Genomic DNA, 22515 nt, shown 5'->3' with positions numbered 1-22515 from the left:
AGCCAGCAAGGGGGAGGGGCCCATGGTGAAGGGAAGCCCTCAGGCATGAAACCAAGCCCTCAGAATTTGGAGGGAAAACCGAAACAAGAGGAGAGAGAATCCAAATACACTAGAAAATGTTATTTCTGTCAGGGAAAGGGTCATCTAATCTCAGAGTGTGAAAAATTAAAGCAGCTAAAAGGAATGGTGCCTCAGAATTCTAGTGGGACCAAGCCAAAAGCTGTGTTCTGTGTCCAGAAAGAGCAAGGCTCAGTGTCACAGAGGGAGCCTGTTGCCATGGCTACTCAGTCTGGGACAGCTGCCTCTGCTGATCAGGCTGAGGAAAATGGTCCTCTTCTGGAGGTAAAGCGCTGCTTGCTGATAAAAACAGATTCTCAGTTGTTTGAGACAGCAGGGGTGGACGTAGGAATACTTGACCGTCAGTATAGGGGGCTGCGGGACACTTGTTCCCAAGTAACCCTATGCCATCCAGATATCATCCCTAGGGAGTTTATAATCCCAAATGAGAGCATGAAGGTGGCAGGGATTGAGGGGCAGATAATCTCTCTGCCAGTAGCAGAGGTACCTGTCAACTTTCAAGGCTGGAGGGGAGATTGGCGGATAGCGATTTCATCGACTCTGCCAGCAGCCGTGCTCGTGGGAAATGACCTGGCTGAACATGTGAAACGGGTGCTAGTGATTACACGCTCACAAGCCACCACAGGGACAGTTCAGGGGGGTAATGATGAGCCAGAGACGGAAGCAGGTGGGGGGAGTTCAGAAGCTGTGGTGGAAACCTTAACCACAGACAGCAGATTTGGACAGGAGCAAAAGGCAGACGCCACTCTCCAAAAGTGTTTTGAACAGGTGACTGACGCCCAGCTGACACCTGAAACCCCAGTGAGATTTCTGGAGAAAAAGGGGATTTTATATAGAGAAACCCTGAGGAATATCTCAAAAGGGGGAGATGGGATCAGAAGTCAGCTGGTGGTACCTGAAAAGTATCGCCCCATGATCTTACAAAGGGGGCACTCTGACATGTTTGCTGCACACTTAGGAGTGAACAAAACACAGCAGAGAATAACACAGAATTTCTACTGGCCTGACATAGGGAAGCAGATCAGGGAGTTCTGTAAACAATGTGATGTGTGTCAAAGGCAGGGGAATAACCGCGACAGGACCAAAGCAAAGTTGTGCCCTTTGCCTGTGATTGACACTCCGTTCAAATGCATAGGGGTGGATATAGTGGGACCTTTGCCCAAGGCCACAAAGAGGGGGAACAGGTTCATCCTAACAATTGTGGACCATGCCACAAGGTATCCTGAAGCCATACCCCTGACTAACATTGAAACTAACACAGTGGCCGATGCTTTGGTGGGGTATATGTCCAGGATGGGATTTGCCTCAGAGATAATCACAGATTTGGGAGCATCGTTCACATCAAAGCTCATGAAACGCTTATGGCAGATCTGTGGAATTAAGCACAAGGAAACCACTGCCTATCATCCTGAAAGTAATGGGTTAACTGAGAAGTTCAATGGGACTCTAATGCGCATGATTAGGGCTTACTTGGCAGAGAATCCAAACAATTGGGACCAGAAGCTGCAACCCCTTTTGTTTGCTTATCGATCAGTGCCACAAGCCAGTACCGGGTTTAGTCCATTTGAACTTCTATTTGGGAGACGGGTGAAAGGGCCCCTTGATTTGATCAAACAAAATTGGGAGCAGATCACCCAGGATGACCCACAAGACGTTGTGACTTACATAGACACCTTGATGAATGACCTAAGGAGAAATCTAGAGCTGGCAGCAGAAAACCTGCAAGCTCAGAAGGTCAGACAGAAAACATGGTATGACCACAAAGCTAGAGAGAGGCACTTTGACCCAGGGGAGGAAGTGCTTTGGCTTAGGCCCTGCAGAGAGAATAAACTGCAGCTCAAATGGGCAGGACCATATAGGGTCATTTCCAAGATGTCAGACCTGAACTACCTAATAGAGCAGGAGGAGAACCAAGCAAGGAGGGTGGTTCATGTGAATGCCCTAAAACCCTACTACAGAGGGGAACAGAGGGTTTTATTCGCGATAAAAGCAGCTGAGAGTGAGGAAGCTGAATTACCCTTCTGGGAGGGTAGAGGGGAAGTAAAATACAACCCAGAGGAGGTAAAGATCAGTCCTGCACTCACCCAAGACCAGCAGCAAGAACTAAAAATGCTGCTTAGAAAATATCAACAGGTGTTTTCCAACAAGCCGGGGATAGTGAAGGGAGTGATGCATCGGATCCACACAGGGGATGCACCCCCGCAGGCAGTATCCCCATACCGAGTAACGGGACCCTATAGGGACAAGGTGCGGAAGGAGTTGGACGAAATGCTGAGGGAGAACATAATCGTCCCCTCTTCTAGTCCTTGGTCCTCTCCGATAGTCCTTGTGGACAAGCCTGATGGGAGCATTAGGTTTTGTGTCGATTACAGGAAATTAAACCGTGTAACCACTCCTGATGCCTACCCAATGCCCAGGCTAGACAACCTGATTGAAACCATAGGGGGTTGTCGGTTCATCTCATCATTGGACCTGGTAAAGGGATATTGGCAATTAAGAATTGATCCCAGGGATCAAGAAAAGACTGCCTTTTGCAGCCCTTTTGGTCTCTATGAGTTTCGAGTCCTGAGCTTTGGTCTCAGAAATGCACCAGCCACATTCCAAAGGCTGATGGACCAGACCTTGGCAGGGCTCAGTGACTTTACAGTGGCCTACATTGACGACATAGGGATCTTCAGTAATACCTGGGAAGATCACCTGATACACCTGGAGTTAGTGCTGCAGAGGTTAAGTGCAGCAGGGCTAACAGTAAAGGCCAGCAAGTGTCAGCTGGGTAGCCCAGAAATAAAATACTTGGGTCACATGGTAGGGGGAGGAATGATAAAACCCCTGGAGGCCAAAATAGAAGCAGTTCGTGATTGGCCTAGACCCAACACCAAGAAAAAGGTCAAATCATTTCTTGGGTTGGTGGGCTACTACAGAAAGTTCATCCCGAGGTTTAGCGAGATTGCGGCTCCGCTGACCGATCTGACGAGGAAGAAGGCTGATGACCGCATCCCGTGGACCGGCGACTGTGAGGCGGCGTTCCAGAGGTTGAAGGAGGCGTTAATCAACTATCCTGTCCTGCGTGCTCCAGACTTCGACCGGGAGTTTATCATCTACACCGACGCGTCTAACAGCGGGGTAGGAGCAGTTCTGTGCCAAGAGGATGAGAATGGTGACCAGCATCCAGTGTCCTACCTGAGTAGGAAACTTCAAAAAGGTGAGAGACATTTGGCAACCGTGGAGAAGGAGTGTTTGGCCATAGTCTACGCGATCCAGAAGGCCAAGCCTTACATCTGGGGAAGACATTTTGTTCTGTGTACTGACCATTCACCATTGCAATGGTTAAAGACAATGAAAACCCACAATAGCAAACTTATGAGGTGGGCTTTAAACCTACAGGACTATGACTTTGAAGTGAAGGTGGTCAGAGGGTCAGTGAACTGTGTTGCTGACGCCTTATCAAGAAGACCTGAAGACTGAAGACGGCGAAAGAACATGGACTATATGTATATAATGAAAACAAAAAGTTAAAATGTACCTGGTTTTGATTTTGGTTGGTATTAATAAAGGTAAATTGATGTACTGTATATGGTAAAATGTTTAAATGCATATTTGCTATGGTTAACTTGGAGTGTAAGTATATGTAAGTATTATCTGGTATGTATAAATGTTGTTGTGTATTTTATACAGGTTGTTTTTTGGTGAAAAGCACTTTTAGCTTTCCCCCTACAAAACAACTTTTAAAGAGGGGAGGTGTTACATAACAGCACTGATGTTACCTGTCTGTCATGGGTTTGGAGGGAAAGTTCCATCCTATGGGGAGTGGAAGGCGGGACATCAGGAGGAGGGGCTGTACTGTATAAATATGTGATGCCTGTGTGGTGAAGAGGAGATGCTGAGACAGACTGTGAGACACTGGGTTGGGACGAAGCAGCAGCTGGGGAAGAAGAAGCTGTTGTGGGAGTCTGGGTGTCTGACAGGGTACTACTGTGTGTCAGAGTACCAGCCTGAAAGGTTCAGGGGTCTGTTGGTTAGCCAGAACTGATGGGTTCAGGGTCTGTGCTTTAAGTTAAAGGTTCTAGGTGAACCAAACTGTATGCTTGTGTGTGTGAGAATAAGCCACGTTACTTTATTTTATTCACCTGATTGTTTTATTTACCCTGTTTGTATTTAAAATAAACCTTATTCTTTTGTTGTTTAAAAATCCATCCCTGGTCTGTGTGACTTATTATAGGGAATGGTTGGTGGCAGCTTAGTAACTGTGTGATAGATCCCAGTAGGTCTGGGTTTGTCACAGTCCCTTCCTCTATAACCTCTTGACATGGAACCTTTCCCTCAGCCCCCTCGGATCAAGCAACCCTTGAACAATCAGGACTGACCAAAAGTAATTCATTTGGTTTAAGCTGCTTAGGGCTGTAATGGGTCTCGGGATTCTGTGGGACGGAACTAGGGCAGTTTTGAAGCGGCACCCCACCGCTAGCAGTGCGCAGCCTAGAGAGAGTCTGTGCTTTTCGTTTGCCGAAAATTCCCATTCGCATGGCTTGAGGCAGAAAGCTTAACTGCAGGGAAGAGAGAAAGGTGAAAACCTCTTGCTTTGCAGTTTTGGAGTCTTAGTTGCATGGAGATGCTCCAAAGGACAGAGAAACAGCATTTTCCCCAACCCCAATTTTAAGGCTACATGGGTGCCCTGCCCTTTCTGGATAAATGTCTACAGCCCCTTTTGCAGATTTGCAGCCCCCCTCCCATCCCATGAAAGCGAATGAAGCTATGCACCGGGGATAAAATGATGGCCCCTGGACAAAAAACCTTGTGATCAAGTTAGAAGCATACAGACATGTGTTTTCGGACTGCCGCGCCTGCAGGCGGAATGATCCTTTCTTCTCCACGATGCCGGTGAAATTCTAGGAACTGAAGTCCAAAAAATCCCCTTCCTCTCCCCACCTCTGAATAAAAACTACAGCAATTGAAGGGACTAGAAAAGATCATTATCTGGAGGCAAACACGTTGAACTGTCCCACTTTGGGCACATCCGGAGAAGGCAGGATTGTCTGGAAAAGACAATAATGGAAGGTGAAAGGCAGGAGGGAAAGAGGAAGACCCAATACAAGATGGACTGATTCGTAAAGGAAGCCACAGGCTTGGGTTTGCAAGAGCTGAGCGGGGAGTTGAGGATAGGAGATTTTGGAGACGGCTCATTCCTGGGGTCACCATAGCTGGAGGCAACTTGACAATGCATTAACAAGAACAGTAGTTTATTATAGGGGGAAAAAAGTGCAGGATTACATAGGCGGCTTCTACTGCCCATATGTGGTGAACCGTGTCTAGCGTTAAGGCTTGCACTCATACGACAAAAACATTTTATTCAAAACCCTTGCAATCAATCTGCTTCCCTGATTCTCCTGGCCCTTTAGCAACATTCGGAAAGTGAGCAGGACAAAGCCATCCCCTTCTGCCGTTTTTTTTTCTTTTGCAAACTCCGTTCTCCCTTTTCTTACCTCTCTGCTTCTTGGCCAGACCAGGACTGAATGACATCATAGAGCAGAGGCGGATAATGGTTTCTGCCTGGGAACAAGCTCATTAGCATTTAAATTGGGGATTTCAGGAGGGCAGGCAGCCTGAGAAGAATGCACAGGCCCTTCCATGGGGAGGGTGGAAGTCTGCGGGGAAGACATTCCTGCCCAAACAATAACATCATGCAGGGCTGGCTCCGAGAAACAACCTTTTGCCCTTTTGGAAAAAAAAGGAGCCAGAAATCTCACCGCTTGCCAAACTTCACAAATCCTGATCGAAATGAGGCAGGTTTATTACCAAGGTTTCAAGCAGCAGCCAAAAAATGTCCCAGGCTAGAATTCAGCTGAATAGACTTAAACCTCTGTAGGTCCGTGTTCATCCTTAAACCTTCAGTTGCCAGATGATAAACATCAAAAAAATATATTCCTCAAAGTCACTGTGTCCAAAAGAAAACAGCACCCAAACCAAGATCTCCCTCCTGGCTTTCCCGCACGAAGGTGAGTCTGGCGAACCTCTATGTGCCCACCTGAGAAGGCTAGATTTCTACCTTTCTACCGGCACCGTGTATTCAAATATGCCTATTATTTTGTTCATGACACAGCCGCTTACATGGAGTCTGAGAAGGCGGCCACGCCAGAGACATTTCCATGTTCCCCCTTCTGGCGCATGCGGGCGCTGTGAATCTCTTCCGCCCAGGAACGGTGCGTCGCTGTAGCGCGACTGCATTGCGGAGTCAAAATCCCAGTGGCTGAAGCGATTGTGCCAAAGATGACGACAGGGCGTTAGAGCATCTTCAGCCTGGCCGTGAGCTCCCAGATCTTCCCGGGAATCTCGTTCCCCCAGGGCAGCAGAGAACTAGGAAGGGCAGCTCGTTCTCCCGAGCGCCGGGGCTGCGGTGGGGCCTCAGCGCTTCCGGGAAGCTGGGCAGATGCTGTGGTTCAAGCACGCCGCGCAGCGTGGGTTTACCGGCAAACAGATCTGCTGGCCAAATCCAACCAGCAGCCAGTTGATCTCGCTCCAGAGATCCCTGTAAAGTTGAATAAAAGGGGTGAGTGGGGGGTGAGGGGAGAAAGATCTATTTGCACACCAACTGATTTCATGAAGCTAAGTAAAGGGAGACTTCCTTAGGTGGATCCTAATAGATCTATCTTCAGTAGATCCGCCACCAGCGGCATGTAGTGGAGCCGGGCTCTGAAGGCAGCAGAAGTCCACCCGCCCACCTCTCAAACCCCCTGGTCCCCTCTGAGCTTAGCTGTGACCTTCCCAGCACCTAAGAGAGGAATGGATTCTCCCGAAAGCAGGATATTCTTGCAAATAAGCAAAGTAGGTGGAAGGCGATTTGGGCCATCAGGAGCCATCAGCCTGACAAAAGACCTGCTCCTCATTTCTTGTCATGGCCTGCTCCAGCGGCCTGCACGTTGGGAGAAGGTTGCAATGAGCTGCTGCATTTCCATGGGTCAGCAAGGGGACTGAGAATCCTGCCAGGGCGCCCTCCAGGGCACTTTTCTGAACAACAGTAAGAAAACATTCAGGATCTCAACCAACTATCCCGGCTCCCGGGACCTTGCAGGACAGGAAGGGTGGCCTCTCATGACTGGAGCACGACAGGGAGACTCTATAGAGGTCAGGAGCTCTCCAGCCCAATGAAAGGAACATGACGTTGGAGAGGAAAGAAGGGAGAGGGTGGGCAACCCGGCGGAAAGGCTCAGAATCCACTCCGACCGGCTCACCTCGGGAGCCACTCCTCCAGAGCCCTCCGAGTCTCCTCGGGATGCGCCGTCTCCTTCTCGGTCCATCTCAGGCGGTTGCAGATCCGATGCACGTGCGTGTCGACCCCTACAGGAGGGACGGTTAGAATCAGGAAGAGCCGAGCTGCTGTCATTGAGGACTAGAAGCTTGCCCTGCTCCTGGCGGGGACCCCAGGGTCCTTCGCCTCTACCCTACGCCCGGAGTACTTTTGCTGATTCCCAGCTGAGGCGCTCTGCCATCACCTGCTCTTCTCCCTCTCTCGCTCTCCCCACACCGTCTGAAGCACGGCATGGGGCTGTGCAGACAAGCAGGAGGGGAACATGAGGGGTCGGGCAGAAGAACAGCCAGCCTGAGCCAAAAGGGTGCCCCCCCAGATGTTGCCGGAAGTATGGTGGGATCCCCTTATCTGCGGGATTAGGATCGGCTGAGTCACCTATTCCTGATCTGAAAAGACGGAAAGAAAAAAATGCTAGAAATATAGATCCCGAAAGATGAAGTGACCAGAACTAGCCACTAGAAGAAGCCAGAGCTTTTACTATTAAAACGGCGTCTTGTACTATCTGCGTTTTTCAGCAACTGGTGGGGGGGGGGCTTGGAAAGGATCCCCCACGGATATGGGGGTCCGGCTGCAATGTGCTCCAGGAAGTCCCTGGTTCAGATCTTACCTATCCACAGGTGTCTTTTGGCAAGCAATGGTTTGCTCAGAGTATGCAGCCTGGGTACAGTAACACAGGCCTACCGCGCAGGGCGGTTGTTCTTCTTCTCGGTCATTCCTCTTTGACAGGCAGGCTGATCAAAGAGGTGCCCGGCTGTGACCTTATTACTTATCCAGGGTCACACCAGCGCCTTCCAAAACAGGCACCCCCTGCCTCGGCTGCCTGACCTGCCTGCCATTAAGAATGGTTTTTTAAAACGGCACTAAATGCCATTTTAGGAAGGCGTCAGAAAAGAGCAGTGGCTTCAAAAGGAAGGAGAAGAAACGGTACCGATTCCAGAGATTTCCTGCCAGGCGATGTCCATGACCAAATGGGCCATCTTGGGGCCCACCCCAGGCAGCTTGACCAGCTTCTCTACAGTCTGGGGAATGTCGCCCCCATAGTCCCGCTTCAGGATGGCGGTGGTCTGCTTGATGTACTGGACTTTGCGCTGCGGTTAGCAAGGGGAGAAAAAGGGGGGGACGGATTTAAGGTTGCAGGTGAGCAGAGGGCAACGGGCCAGCCTGCCCTGGATCATTCGGCAGGGGCTCCCACTCTATACCCCCACCCAGCTGGCAAAGAAAGAAAGAAAGAAAGAAAGAAAGAAAGAAAGAAAGAAAGAAAGAAAGAAAGAAAGAAAGAAAGAAAGAAAGAAAGAAAGAAAGAAAGAAAGAAAGAAAGAAAGAAAGAAAGAAAGAAAAGAAAAGATAGATAGATAGATAGATAGATAGATAGATAGATAGATAGATAGATAGATAGATAGATAGATAGATAGATAGATAGATAGATAGATAGATAGATAGATTAGGAATGTTCTGCTTTAGTGCAATTTTTTTTGTTTTGCATTCTTTTTTGCAAAAAAAGAGAATAAACTGGGTATAAACTGGGTTACACAGCTCCCCACCCCCTAAAAAGAATTAGAAGTAAAGTCCAGATTGGGGGGGGGGGGAGAAAGTGAATCGAAACCAGTTCTTCCAGGGGAAACCTCCACTGAATGTCTAGAATCCTCCAGGAGAGGCAATTCACAGTCTATGCATGGGACAAACCTTCTCTGGATGCAATTGTTTCACATGCAAAAATACTCTTGAGTTTTCAAATCTGAACCAGCCTTCTTAATTTGGGCGCCACCAGAAGGCCAAACAAGTGGAATCAATCACAAGCTTCCTTCTCACCCATGTGGAGAATCACAGCCTCCCATCAGAGCCAACGACTGACCTTCCAAAACCCCACGGGGTAAATGAGCTGGCCTAGAGTTGTGTCATCCGTCTCCAGGATGTTGTCCACCGTGAGGCCGTGCTCCCGCAGGCGCATCATGGCGGCCGACGTCACTTGATCTTTCGTCTGGCTGGAGAGCATGAGTGATAGCAGGACCTGGTAGCGCCTCACCTGGCAAATAACAGAGAGACGGATGGAGAAGAGCCAGGAGACAGGTGAAGGAGCCTGCAAAAATCCCTTAAGATCATTCTCGCGGTCAAACTAGGTCATACGCTTAGCTCGTTTTTAGAAGAGGTGCTCCCTCAAGGGAGAAAGAGGTCTGTGTGTCACAGCACATGATTTTGGTCATCACCATATCCTGAACTCTGCAGTTTGTAATAGTGATTTGTTCAGGAAACCTCATTCTCAGAAGCGGTTCAATCAGTGAAAACATGGATCCCCCTAATAATTTATTTGCTCCTCAGTGACACCAAGCTGTTTGCCTCACCTCTGGAGGGGCGTCAGCATCAAAGCATTTGCCGGCCCCCATCTGATCGACGGGCGCATCTCTCTCCTTCCGCATCTCCTGGATACGGGCCAGCTGTTGCTTCCAGTTCTTTGGCTCCCATTTCGGCTTCTTGGCTTCCAGATCGTTTGCCTCCTCGGAGCCATCCCTTTCTGGAGGGTCATATGCGATGCCGACCTCCTTCCGTCTCCAGTGATGCTTTCTGCTCAGAGTTTCATCCACTGCTGGAACACGCAAGCAAGGAAAATACAAATCACCAGCCTGCAAACAGGCTTTGTCCCTCTTCCCCCCCTCTACGTGTCTGTGTTTTCTTTGTTACGGTTGTTCCCCCCCCCCCACACACACACACTCCCTCCCAGCACCTAGAAAAGCAGCTCCTTATATTTTTATTACTTCTTACCACTTATGTTCCAGGACAGGGGCGGGAGGAAACCTTTCAGGGACACAGAGATCCCTGGAAAGGGCACGCCAGGGCCGACGGAGGTGCTCACGTGCCACGGAAAGGGAGCCAAACGTGGAAAAAAACCCATTTCCTCTGCAGAAGCACGATCCGGACGCCCTGACTCCGCACAGGCTACACCTTGTGGTAAGCCGAGGGTTTGACATCTTATGGTCCTGTGCCCTTAAGAATCCACTTCGTCCAGTGGCTTCGACCCCTTTGCTCACCCCACTCCTCAGCTGCTCTGGAGGTGTTTGACAACATAGCTCATCGTCCCCAGCTTTTATTCCCTGGATATTGCCCTAGGTGCTCTAGAGAGGCCTGAATGGGGCCACCAGGGTCTGGGGATGCTGGGTTTTTTTTAGGGGGGGGAGGCTCCAACCCTCTCCCATCCCTGCCGGACCTTCCAGGCTGGTCAGCCATGGGGTGCTGGGGATTCTGGGAGTTGTGTTCCCAAAAGGGGCCCTTTCAGGCTCCAGCAAAGGATTCATTAACCTAGGACACCCTCCTCCTCCTCCTCCTCCTCCCTTGGATCAATTTTAAGCCTACAAAAGGCAGGCAAGAAGAGCCCAGGTTAACTCATCCAGAAGTTACTTCTTTCTTGGAAGGCAACTCCCAGCCTCTACCAGTTCCCATGGTGGTCGGGAGAGAAGGGATTCTGGGTGCTGTTTGCTTTCTTTCTTTTTTAATTCAACTTTTCCATCACTTTCCCAGGATGCAGATTTAAGCCCAGCTGGGAACTTCAGGGCACGACTAGAGGTGTGAAATTTCCGGGGGGGGGGGGAATGGAAAACTTGGGTAATTTTGCATCTCTAGCACGACCCAAGCTTCGCTCCAAAGGAAAAGTAACTTAGATTTCCTTCCATTTTTCTTCCACTATTTTTTTTTGGGGGGGGGGGAGTTACATTTTAGGGGACTCCAACTCCCATGGTCCACTCAAGCTGCGGGGATTCTGGGAGATGTAGTCCCCAAGGGCATCTCCCCCCCTCCCCCCCAGTGTCTCCCACCCTCACCTCTGCTCAGCGCCAGCCTGGATGAGCCCCTTCGCCCCGCCGCGCACATGCCTCCCATCCAGGGAAGCCACGGAGGAACTGCAACCCCCAGAATGCCCCGCGGCAGAAAGGCCGCGCACGGCGCCTGCGCAGGCGCTGCTTCCCTCTTGGAAACCGGAAGTCGGGGCTGCGTTTCCGTTCCGAGGGGGGCGTGGCCTCGGGGGCTGGGGTGGGGGCTGAGGAGGGGGAGAGAGGCGGCCGGGAGAGGGCGGTGAGTGGCGTTGAGGGGGGGGCGGCAAGGGGGGGCAAGAATTAAGGCCATGGGGGCGGGGGGAAATTAATTACGGGGCTAATGAAGGGTGGGGGGTGAGGAGGGGGGGTGAAAAGAGGGCAGTTAGAGGGGAAGGGGGGGAGTTGTGGGGAAAACTGAGGTGAGCGGGGGGGCAGTATTTTGGGGGGGAGGCTAACAGGGGAAACAATGGTTGGGGGGGGAGAATGAGGGTGACTGTGTCTTATGGGGGAGCAGTGGGGGTGGGAGTGGGGGGGTAAAGGAGGGGGGGGTGGGGGTAAAGGAGGGGGGAAGCCCTCCCTCTTTGAGGGCCCATAAGGCAGAGCTAGGGGCATGTGGGGGGTTTCTTTGGGTGGGGGAGGCCTCAGTCCAAGTGTTTGTGTGTTTCCCCCCCTTTTTCCCTCCTCAGTTCTTGGGGGGGGGGAGGATGAGGGGTCGTGTGGTGCAATGGTCAGGTGCACCAGGCCCAAACTGGGTCCCTCAGTCCAGACGTCCCTGCTCGGTGGGAGAGAGAGTGTGTGTGTGTGTGTGTGTGTTTGTGTGGGTGTGAAATCGGGAGGGTTGTTTTTCTCCCTGCTTGTCCTACCTCGCAGGGCTGTTGTGAGGCGGTGTGCTGGCTGGAATCCAGCAGCAGTCTTGCTTTGTTGATTCATTTATTTTATTTTATTTGTTATAGTTTAAATTATCCTGTTTTGCTTTGATTTTTATTTATATTATTTGTTATAGTTTAATTTGTCTTGTTTTGCTTTCAGTTAGTTAATTTGTTAGTTTTTTTATTTGGGGGCCTATCAGTCTACCATTAATGTTCCTTTTTTTCCTTTTGTGGTTCTCATTTATGTCTGGAACCTCATTTCTCCCTGTTGTTTTATTGTGTGCGTTTTTTCCCCCATTCTCATTACTGCTTATGACAATGTGTCCTTTTCTTAGCCACCCCGAGTAGTATCCCAGCAACTAACTGGGAAGGATATAAATGTCAATCAATCAATCAATCAATCTAACCCATGGTCACTCTGAGCAACGGTCACAAGTCTAAACCAACTATAAACATGCAATTAGATTTAAAACATCAATACAGATTAATTTTTATTTCGAATTGATCGGGTCAGGTGTATGTATGCCTTTTGTTGATTAATGCTGATTTTGAGTGTAGGATATGGAGAGCTGGTTTCAGTTTGGTGGGATGAACCATGGAATCATAGCAAAGGAGTGAAATAAAAGTTGATCTGGAGCAGCTATGCTGGCTTTTAGGGGTTCACCTGGCCAGTGGTGTCTTCAGGGAAGGGGAGGGAGAGGGTCGGGTTAACTTTGCCTGCCATCTTCCATCACGTTCTGTTGGTGAGTCCGTCCTCTGTTGGTTTCTTCTCTGTGCAGCTGCCTTGATGCTTCCTTAGTTCACGATGGCCAAGCCGCAGAGCAGAGATCCAGGTCTGAAGGAGAAGTTTAAGAGTCTCTTAGGAATCGGGCCATCCAAGCCGAACGCTAAGTCGTCAGACGGGAAACAGACAGAGTTCATCATCACGGCAGAGATCCTCAAGGTAACTCAGCCTGCTAAAACCCAGGAGCCTACATGTTGGCTAGGAGTTGGGAGCTGCAAAGGGGCCACGGCATAGTGGAGTGCTTTGATTTCAGCCTCTTTGCACCCTTGTGACCTGCCTGTGTTTTAGAGATAATGCCTGCCTGCTTGTCTGAGTTTTTAATGTGCTTTTGAGAAACTCCCCAGTTCAGGTTTTCCAGCTCATTCCCTTTTATTCAGCTAAGCGGTGTTGGGTGCCATTTGGGAAGATAGCAAGGCAGTTTGGGCTCTGGTCACTCTGCTCCATCACAGCTATTAGACAGAATGAGGGAAACAATCACTTTTAGAAGGAAAACAGTTACTCCTGCCTTTCCTCTGCCCCAGTATGTACAGGGGAGGGGGAGGGAGTCGGTGTGTATGGCTTTCTGTATGGGCCCACCTCTCTGCTTGTGTTTCTTTGGAGGGCAGAATAAGGATGCCTGCTGTGGTACAGGCCATTGATTCCTGTGGCCGCCTTCTTCACTGGGGCATGTATGGGCCCCACTGCTATATGTGACCCGTGGGAACCAATATCATAGCTGCCCTATTTTTTTTCCTCCTAGGAGCTGAGTCCAGAATGTGGCTTGAACAATCGGATAAGGACGATCAGTCAGATCTGTGAAGTAGCAAAAACTAAGAAGTTTGAAGAGGTGAGTCCAAAGAGCTTCCCTGTCAGAAGGAATGAGGAAAACGTTGTTCATGGTTCTCTTCCGTGTCAGTTCAGCCCGTCTGGTCATCTGTTATGAATATTGCTGGCTCGCTGCAGATCGTTTTATGGGTGTAAGTGGTAGGGAGAACCTGTTGTTGAATTTTTTTTTTTAAAAAAAAACACTGTATAGTATTTTCCCCCTGGCAGGAGGGGGCTGATGGAAGCTGAGGGTGTGATGACTTGGATAAACAACAGGAGAGCAGTTCTTTTTAACCCATCGTCTCTCACTAGGAGATGATTTTCCTCCTTTTTTTGCCCACCTCACATTGATCAGCCTCTGGGTGAGATGTCGTATGGCATTCGGGTGAAATCTTAGCACTAAAGCCTCTGTTGGAAGAATACTGATGATTCAGTCGCTATATCTTCCAAGACAGAAAAAAAAAACTACGCTGGGAATTGGTTTTACTTTGTTCCCGTTACAGTGGCTTTGCTGCAGAGCAAAAGAGTGAAATCTGTTTGATTAGGACTGATTAGGGGGGAAAAAACGTGACAAAAAGCAACCACTAACCAGAATTAGCAGAGAGTGCACTGAGATACAGCCAAGTTCTCCTTGGTGGTATATTTGCTTATATAAGAGGCGCATATATAAATATGTATGTTGTGCTTAAAAAAAGGTGGGCAGAGTTTTAGTGGTGTTCATGTAAGGTTTGCATATCTTACTGTGGCTAATTGACCAGATGCCAGAGCATGTGTCTCCGGTGTGCCCCCCAAATGCATAATCTATGTATCAGCCAAGCAACTCAACACCTCGTACATTATCCGCCACAGGTTACACAAATCTTACACTCACACTGACAGGGCTGCAGCCAGTGTTTCTTTGCCGTGGGCCGTTACGAATGAGCATCAATGACTCCTCTAACTTTTCTGGACTTTCAGCATGCAGTGGAAGCTATCTGGAAGGTGGTGGCTGACATGCTGCAGCCGGATCGGCCGGCCGAGGCCAGGCATGCTGTGTTGCACCTGCTGACGGCGATCATTCAAGGACAGGTAAGGCCTGGCGTCCACCTGCGGCACGCTTAAACCTTCAAATGTAACGGGCCCGGTTTGCTGGCCAAAGGAAACTAGAACAGCAAGAATTCTGGAGGAGTCTCTGCAGACAATTCTGTGGCAGCAAACAGGATGTGCAGGTGGATCTGACGTGGCTCGCGTGAGCCCGTAGAAAGCCTGCTTGGTGGACGTTGGTAGCCATGACTCAAGAAGTCACCGTCTCTTTTTATCTTCCAGGGTGAGAGACTAGGGATCCTCCGAGCCCACTTCTTCAAAGTGATCAAAGATTACCCTTCCAACGAAGACTTACATGAGCGGCTTGAGGTGTTCAAGGCTCTTACAGATAATGGAAGATACATCATGTACTTGGAAGAAGAACTGGGTAGATCCCTTTTCTTAAATTGCTGTTTTAACGGTGTTGAACTTTTCCATTGGGAAAAGAGAGTCTGGACCCTGTGATGAGATTACGGGTCATGATGACAGATTATTCCGTCTACTCGTGATGTAACAAAGTGTTATTCATTATATCAAAACTGCTAGATACTGTCAGGATATTTAGCAGGAGGCTCACGATTCAGTAGGAGTAGAAATAGGCATCTGCTTTGCATGTTAAGATGAAGGTGGATTTCTACCCTTCTACATTTTGGTGTCCCAGCAGTCTGATGCAGCCTGGCACTAAGGCCAGTATCCTGTTGTATGTCTCAGCTAGAGAATAAAGCCATTGAATCGACTGTGGAATAGCAAGTTGGTGGGTCTTCTTGAGATCAGCAATAGGATATTTATCCAGTGCAACCCCATAGGTTGACGCCTGGTGCCGAGTTAGATGTGTGGCCTATCTAGGCAAGTACTGCGGACTCTGACAGGCAGCCTTGATTCCCCAGGGGTAAAGACAGGTCCAAGGACCAACAGGCAGCCAAGACAGTGTGCGCTTAGCTTTGTTGCATGGCGATACTGTTGGCTTTTCATTTCCCTGCCTATGTTAGCCCTTTAAGGATGAGTTGACAGAGAGATACATTTCGATCGTCTGTGAAAAAGTGTAAATGCCCACGTCAGAATGCAAAAATGGTGAGGATCCATTGAACACTCCCCAGTGGCCCATGGCTGCCTCCTCTTAGAAACACATCACGTGGGCCTGATCCAGCAAGGCTGTTGTTACAGCCTCTTAACAGAGACACAGCTGGTGAATAGTGGGTTGGTCAACAGGTGCCCGAGGGGGTTGCCTTATGCCTACAAAATGCTTTGAGGAGCTCAGAAAGTCAGCAAAGCGAAGCCAGCCAGCTCTTTTTCTCTGCTTCTCCTGCAGCTGAGTTTGTCCTTCGATGGATGCACGTTGGCTTGACTTCGGAGTTCCTGTTGGTGCTGGTTAACCTGGTCAAGTTCAACAGCTGCTACTTGGATGATCATATTGCTGACATGGTCAAGTAAGGCTTAAACCTCAGATTCTAGGCTGCCCCGACTGTGGGATAAATGGGTGCGGGCAAGGTTGGCGGGTCTGAAGGCCAATTTTCTTGAACCTTTTGGGGCTGCCGGAAGTGACAAGAAACCAAAAATCCCCCCCATCCACGCTGCCATGAAATCGGATGTAGCCAGAAGGCCATTTTCCATTTGGCATTTGGGGGGTATTGGATGATGTCGGTAAGGCTGCAGCTGGTCCAAAAAAAAAAAAAAACACACACACACATACACAAATGAGTGTTCCAGAAAGTTTGCAGCCGCTGCAATTCCCCTGCCTTAGCTGGAAAAAAGAGGGATGGAGGCAGCCAGAACAGCCCGCTCGAAAGCCAGGGCCTGCACTTTGCTGCTCCTGGTTAAAATGACAGGGTGACTTCCCCAAAGACTTGATATGTTGCTATGCTCAGGCAGTGCTAGCTGATGGATTTGTAGTGTGCTTTTAGTAGTCTTGATTGAAGCCATGTGACGTTGCGCTTGTCAGCTGGTGGCAGCAACACCAGGGGGCTGCAAATCAGCCGCAAGCGTATGAGAGGGGGAGGAGGGTTATTCTGCCAGCTGACCCTCCTGTATCAGGAGCGTCTCCTCAGTGTGCTTGAGCAATTTCAGTCTAGAGTTCATGGGTTAGCGGATGCATTGTTTCTAAAACTCAAAACAGACTCCTAATGATGTTTTCTTCTCCTGTAGTATGATTTGCCTGTTGTGCATCCAGACCTCTTCGGCCGTTGACATTGAGGTCAGTCATCGGGTAAATACTGTAGCCATTTTAAAACACCATTACTAGTAATAGTAAATATGGGATTCCCCCCCCCCCCCGATTTTGCAAACTGATCTGCTCCTTCTCCCTTCCTGCTGGAATACTCTCCAAGGATCTTCCTTGAGGCCACATTTTCCCCTCTCCTATTTATAATCTCTTCTCTGGCCTCTGTAAACTCTTGGTTTGGGCGCCCAACTCAAATCATGGCCTCCTCAAGGTAATTTTTTCTGTCGACACGTCCACCAGTCTTGTGCTGAAACACCCACAGGTTGGCTTTTGCTTCCTGACCCAGGAACGGTCTCTACACTTTTCTCTTATTGATGAGCTTTTAATGCACTTGGCGGCCCTCACCCTTTTCTGCTCTGACCTCTCCCACTGTCTCTTTCCTCCCACGTGCTTTTGCCATGTCAGCTGCCAACATGTAGCTGACCAGCTCTATGGGGCAGGCCTCTTTGCCTTCTGCCTCAGTTGGGCGTCAGAGTGACCGTTCCCAAGTCCCAAAGGTGCTCGTGATTCCCAGCTTTCTCTCTCCTTGGTCTTCCCAGATTTCCCTCCAGGTTCTGGATGCCGTGGTCTGTTACAATTGCCTGCCTTCTGAGACCCTCCGCGCCTTCATCATTACCTTGTGCTGGACCATCAACGTGAAGGAACTGTGTGAGCCTTGCTGGAAGGTCAGTCTTTGTTTCCGGGGTGGCCGTAGGAAAACAGAATGGTGAAGAAATGAAAACCCGCAAGTACCTTGGCACTTGCTCCATTACTCGAGTTACAAAGCCCGTTTGGCCCCCTTCCCCCCCCTTTTTTTGGCTTTCAGGCGTTCTCTTGGGTTTTGTGCAGAAGAAGGTCTTTAGTCTAATTCCCTGCCTTTGACCTGCAGAGGTCAGAGTGTGGAGCTGTGAAGCTGCAGCCCGGGCTCTTGCTGTGTCCTCTAAGCCTCCGTGAACTAATTTTGATGAATTTTCAGCTTTCTTTACAACTTTCTTAACTAACATCACCAGTTAATTTGGTAGCAGACTGCACGGTTCCTGTTTCTGTGACTATGCATTTTCTCTGCTATAAAGCGGAGGATTTTTTTTTCCTTTCCAGGCCTCTGCGCCTGGGGCTTCTTAACCCCTAACGATGCCTCCCATGTTTTGCTTTCAGCTCATGCGCAATTTGCTGGGAACTCACTTAGGGCACAGCGCCATTTACAACATGTGCCGAATCATGGAAGACAGGTAAGGTTCGTTTCACCTGCAGTGATCTCTTCTCTCCCTGGGGAGGGAGGGGTCGAGCGCGGGTCACAGGTACAGCAAGAGCACCCGAGTGGGCACCCTGGAGTGGAGGGATTGTGGCCGGCCACCCTGCGTCCACTGAACCTCTGGAATGTTTTCCCAAAGCTTGTGGCAGACAAGGCTTCACATCGCGATGTTCCTAATGTGGTGCCGTTCAGATGTCCTTGAGCAAAGGGTTCTAAAGGCAAGGAAGGTCTCGCCTTGTTTCATGCGGCTCAGTGACTTCTCTGAGGCCAGCGCATAATGGTGGTGGTCGTCTCGGAGAACGTGGAGGTGGTTTGCCTCTGCAGCTCCTTTCCTCCACTTCTTTTCTGGTCCCGAGGAGAAGCTCTTATTGCGATTTCATGTCCTGCTACTGTCACCATCCGTGGCTCCAAAGGACAACGTGCGCTGTGCCAATGAGCAGCGTGGAGATGATGGGCCTTGAAGGGGAATTTCTGTCCACACCCCAAGAAAGCTTGAGGCTGTCTCTCTCCCGGAGCAGCCGGGCACCCTCCCCTCCACTGATTTAGGAGCGTTTGTGAACTTTAAAAAGGCTGGAAGACTCAGACAGACGTTCTGAACGTGCCCTGAATGCCTGGCCTTGCCCCTTGTTTTCAGAACCTACACGGCAGATGCGGTACTCCTAAGAGGCGCCGTGTTCTTTGTGGGGATGGCCTTGTGGGGCGCGCATAGGCTGCCGTCACTCAAGAACTCGCCAACCTCGGTCCTGCCGTCCTTTCTGAAGGTAACTCTATGCTCTGGAAGGCTCCTTGGAACAAGGGTGGGGGAGGCACTCCCTGGTGAACTATTTCGCTTGGAGAAAACGTAAGATAAAAATGCAGCAAAAGCCTCCTTGGGCATGTGAAGCAGGAGGGAATCCAGTAAAGGGTTGCTTTTGTCCTGGTTTTTAAATCCTTTCAAATAGTAGCCATGGGATATGTGTGGCGGGAGGAGAGGGGGCTTGTCATCTTCCCTGCCCATGTCTTTGTCTGTGACAGCAGAGCCACCCAACAGGCCGCAGTGCCATCACCGTAACCTTGCCATTTTGGGCCGCATCCTCTCCGGGTACCCGGCTGTGGTCCTCTTGCCTGTCCACGGATGACCACTGGTTTGCTTTGCTCCTTTTCGGTGCCCCCGAAGGAGTTCAGCGGAGCGGCTTGCTCCAGTCTCTCCATTTTGCACAGCAGCTGCTACCCTGCGGGCGCAGCCGCCAGGGGGACGAACGGGGAATCCGGTCCTGTCCTGGCTTTTCTGGCCAAGTCGGACTCCCGGTAGGAGGGGAATTCCTGACCGTCAGAGTTTCCCTTCTAGGCGATGAGTTGTCCGAACGCCGTTGTCTCCTACGAAATAGTCCTTTCCGTCACGAGGCTCATCAAAAAGTACGGGAAGGAGCTTCAGGCGGTCACCTGGGACATCCTCCTGGATATAATGGAACAGTTGCTCCAGCAGTTGCAGGTAAGGACGGAGCCTGTTTCAGTGGCCAGACGGGGAGGCCAAAAAGGGAAAAGGAATTTGCCTGGGCGTGCAGCGTCCTGGAGAGGAAAATGCTGCCCCACTTCAGAATTTCGACAGATCTTTGAAATGGCATGAAAGAGCCGTTGTGGAAAAGTCACCTGGACAGCTAGTTTTAGCAGCTCTGGGTGTGTGTTGCGCTTAGGAAGGATGTAGGCTGTGTTCCCCTCTCCCCTCGCCCCCAGCAAGGGTCAGCAGGGAGAGCATTGGGAGCTGGCAGGATTTGCTCCGTGGGCAGATCCGCCCCACGAGCTTCCTTTGGGTTCTTCTGTCTTCTTCCAGACCTTAGATAACCCGGAGCTGAAGTCCATAGTCCATGACTTACTGACCACGGTGGAAGAGCTGTGTGACCAGAACAACTTTCATGGAGCCAAGGACAGATACTTCGAGCTTGTGGAGAGATGTGCTGATCAGCGACCTGTAAGACTCAGTGGAATCTGGGAGAACACCCACCTCACCCCCTCCATTCCCCATTGTTTGTGGCTTCCATAGAGAGTGTTTGAACCTTAACCCCACCCCCCTTGAGAAACACATCTTGAGCAGGATGAAAAGCTGCTGTTCCACATGCTCAGAGCTGCTTAGAAAACCACTGTAGTCCAGTGCACGTCATAAAAACCCATCAAGAAATACAGAGATGAATAAAGTACGGCTATAATAAGTAGACTGTTCAGTGCAGGAGGACTAGAAGTATTTTATCCTAAGGAAAAGACATAGCTGGAACCAAGCTACCAGAACTAAAGAATCCACTGTAACCAGCCCTTTGCGCAAGGTTTAAGCCACGCTTCCGTGGACGACAGCGTGGTCTGGGACTGCTTCCTTTGTGATGTGTTTTTCTAAAGGCACACAGTGCTTGAGTTTATTTTAGCTGCTCCCAGAGAGGCGTGTGTGACAAAAATAATACGTGGACCCATAAGTGTGGGTCCTGGAAGGGAATTTTTTGACCCAAAGTGCTTGAGGGCGAGGGGAGCCCGAGGACTCATGGACAGATTCTCCGCGGTTTCTTCTTTGATGGTCTCTCCGTTTACGGCTTTCCTTTATTCAGTCGTTAGAGGCACTGATCTGTTCGTTGGGTTTTCTTTTTGAAAAAGGAATCTTCTGTTCTGAACCTGATCACCTACCGAGCGCAGTCCATCCACCCTGCAAAGGACGGCTGGATCCACAACCTGCAAGGACTGATGGAGAGGTTCTTCAGGTAGATCCTTTGCAGCTGGAGCCTTGGCTCCTTTGTTATACCACCTGCCTTACAGCCTCTTCCGCACATTGGCCCCGTCTGAAGGGAGGGCTGTGTTTAAGCCCCATCAATTCTAAGTCATATTAATGACAGAAGTGTTAAATTGTGCCTTTTTTTTTTTGACTAAGTTACCCCCGTTTCCAAGAGCAGGACCATAATATTAAGGGTGGGGTATCAATTATTTCAGCATCTGTTGGAGGCCAGCAACTGTTCTCTTGAAGCCTTTGTTGTGCATTATATGGAGAAGAAGATGCAATGCATGTCCTTTCTCCTTTCAGAGAAGGAGAAGCATATTTTTCTCTCCTTTCAGAGAAGTGTTATCTGCTCTTTTCCCGTAGAAATGAGAGCCGGAGCGCCATTCGCATCAAAGTTTTGCACGTCCTGTCTTTCGTCCTGAGCGTCAACAGGCAGTTCTATGAAGTAGGTGTTCCTTCCCAATTCTGGGACAGGTCGGGTGGTGTCGCAAGATCAGGCAGCCTGAGCCAGCTCTCAAAAATCGTCTCCTTCTGCAGGAAGAGTTGATTAACCTGGTGGTGATCTCCCAGCTGGCTCACATCCCGGAAGATCAGGACCCCCAGGTCCGCAAACTGGCCACCCAGCTGCTGGTCGACCTGGCCGAAGGCTGCAACACCCATCACTTGAACAGCTTGCTGGATATCATAGAAAAGGTGAGGTGGCTGTTCGGGACCCTGGCCCAGGGCCGCCAAGACTCTGCCCTGGCTAAGAGGGGGGTGCGCCTGCTTGAGATAGAAAACGGGGTTTCTTCTGGCAGTCTCAAGACGTCGGACAGCCTTGTCATGGCAAGCAGACACCTTTCTGCTAAAGCGTTTGGTTTGCTCTCTTCCTGCCAAGGTTGCCTCCCATTCGCTGTTGCCTCCCGCTGAGCTGGAGGAAAGAGATCTGCTCTCTTATTCCGCCTCTTTAGAGGACGTCAAGACGGCGGTGCTGGGCTTACTGGTCATCCTCCAGGTAAATGCTGCGCTCGGTTTTGACGCGGTCGTCTCTTTGGGAGTTTTCGGCGGGAAAGAAGCAACGTGAGCAGCTGTCCCATTTCTTCGACCGTGATACCCTAGTGCCAGTTCGACAGGTTCCTTTTTCCCGTCCTTGTAGACAAAACTGTACACCCTCCCAGCCAGCCACGCCACCCGTGTCTACGAGATGGTGGTCCATCACGTTCAGCTCCACTACAAATACAACTACAGCCTCCAGATTGCCAGCAGCATCCGGTTGCAGGTGAGAGAGAAAGAGTGTGCCGACCGGCCGACCTGGGCCCAGCGCAAGAGTTGCGCGTGGGGAAGAGGGAGGAGAGGTGCTGCTGCTTCACTCCATGAGCCACGGCGCATGCAACATGAGCTATAAGTTTATAAGTCTTTTATTCTAGTTTCCAAGGACTCCCACGCACCCCCCAGCTGCCATGATGGAGGGGTGAAAGGAAGAGGAGGGGCTGGTCCCAGAAGAGAGGCTGTGGGCTGGATCGGGAGATCCCACAGACTGGGAGTTCTCTGGCCCCCATCCGTAGGGACGGAGTTTCTTGTTCTCTTCTGCTGTTATGGGACCCCTTTCTCTTCGGAGTCTTTCCACGCATTCAGAAACCCCAGAGGACCGCC

At 50.2% G+C, this 22515-nt stretch overlaps 2 protein-coding genes across 13 annotated transcripts in view; one reads left to right on the top strand and one right to left on the bottom strand.

Annotated features, from left to right (window-relative positions):
- Positions 1-5298: 5298 nt before the first annotated feature.
- On the bottom strand, positions 5299-11313 carry NTHL1 (nth like DNA glycosylase 1). Of its 4 annotated transcripts, none has more exons than XM_072982357.2 (6): positions 11191-11313; positions 9721-9962; positions 9234-9404; positions 8310-8469; positions 7305-7410; positions 5299-6601 (listed from the first exon to the last, which is right to left on the bottom strand). In XM_072982357.2, exons 1-6 carry the CDS (start codon positions 11246-11248, stop codon positions 6478-6480), a joined length of 861 nt encoding a protein of 286 aa, XP_072838458.2. In that variant the 5' UTR covers positions 11249-11313; the 3' UTR covers positions 5299-6477. The 4 variants fall into 4 exon arrangements, with proteins under 4 accessions (XP_072838458.2, XP_072838459.2, XP_072838457.2 ...); XM_072982358.2 differs by having other exon boundaries at positions 9721-9959; positions 11191-11294; XM_072982356.2 differs by lacking the exon at positions 11191-11313 and adding an exon at positions 10139-10346 and having other exon boundaries at positions 9721-9959.
- A 30-nt stretch (positions 11314-11343) lies between these two features.
- TSC2 (TSC complex subunit 2) overlaps positions 11344-22515 on the top strand; it is a 31631-nt gene continuing 20459 nt past the window's right edge. For 5 of the 9 annotated variants that reach the window (XM_072982348.2, XM_072982347.2, XM_072982343.2 and 2 more), the window contains exons 1-17: positions 11344-11440; positions 12830-12993; positions 13574-13660; positions 14596-14706; positions 14944-15088; positions 16010-16127; positions 16843-16903; positions 17458-17583; positions 18053-18126; positions 18784-18910; positions 19477-19620; positions 19960-20097; positions 20766-20869; positions 21247-21328; positions 21421-21576; positions 21761-21877; positions 22019-22141. In XM_072982348.2, the coding sequence (XP_072838449.2) occupies positions 12856-12993; positions 13574-13660; positions 14596-14706; positions 14944-15088; positions 16010-16127; positions 16843-16903; positions 17458-17583; positions 18053-18126; positions 18784-18910; positions 19477-19620; positions 19960-20097; positions 20766-20869; positions 21247-21328; positions 21421-21576; positions 21761-21877; positions 22019-22141 (1851 nt within the window). In that variant the 5' untranslated portion in view covers positions 11344-11440; positions 12830-12855. The remainder of the gene's footprint in view (positions 11441-12829; positions 12994-13573; positions 13661-14595; positions 14707-14943; positions 15089-16009; positions 16128-16842; positions 16904-17457; positions 17584-18052; positions 18127-18783; positions 18911-19476; positions 19621-19959; positions 20098-20765; positions 20870-21246; positions 21329-21420; positions 21577-21760; positions 21878-22018; positions 22142-22515) is intronic. The other 4 variants (XM_078381428.1, XM_072982349.2, XM_072982346.2 and 1 more) reach the window with 1 other exon arrangement.

Source organism: Pogona vitticeps, chromosome 13, assembly GCF_051106095.1.
Source record: "Pogona vitticeps strain Pit_001003342236 chromosome 13, PviZW2.1, whole genome shotgun sequence".
Classification (NCBI taxonomy): Eukaryota; Metazoa; Chordata; class Lepidosauria; order Squamata; family Agamidae; genus Pogona; species Pogona vitticeps.
The sequence above is the reverse complement of the archived record's forward strand: the minus strand, read 5'-3'. Positions and strand labels throughout refer to the sequence as shown.

Excerpts from the sequence above, each read along its gene's own strand:
- NTHL1 (XM_020804807.3), bottom strand. The coding sequence starts at position 10,268 with ATGGGTTTTTTTCCACGTTTGGCTCCCTTTCCGTGGCACGTGAGCACC. Across the intron at positions 9,405-9,720 it reads ATGCTGACGCCCCTCCAGAG|GTGAGGCGCTACCAGGTCCT; the intron begins GTGAGGCAAACA and ends GTTATTTGCCAG. Across the intron at positions 8,470-9,233 it reads ACCCCGTGGGGTTTTGGAAG|CGCAAAGTCCAGTACATCAA; the intron begins GTCAGTCGTTGG and ends TGCTAACCGCAG.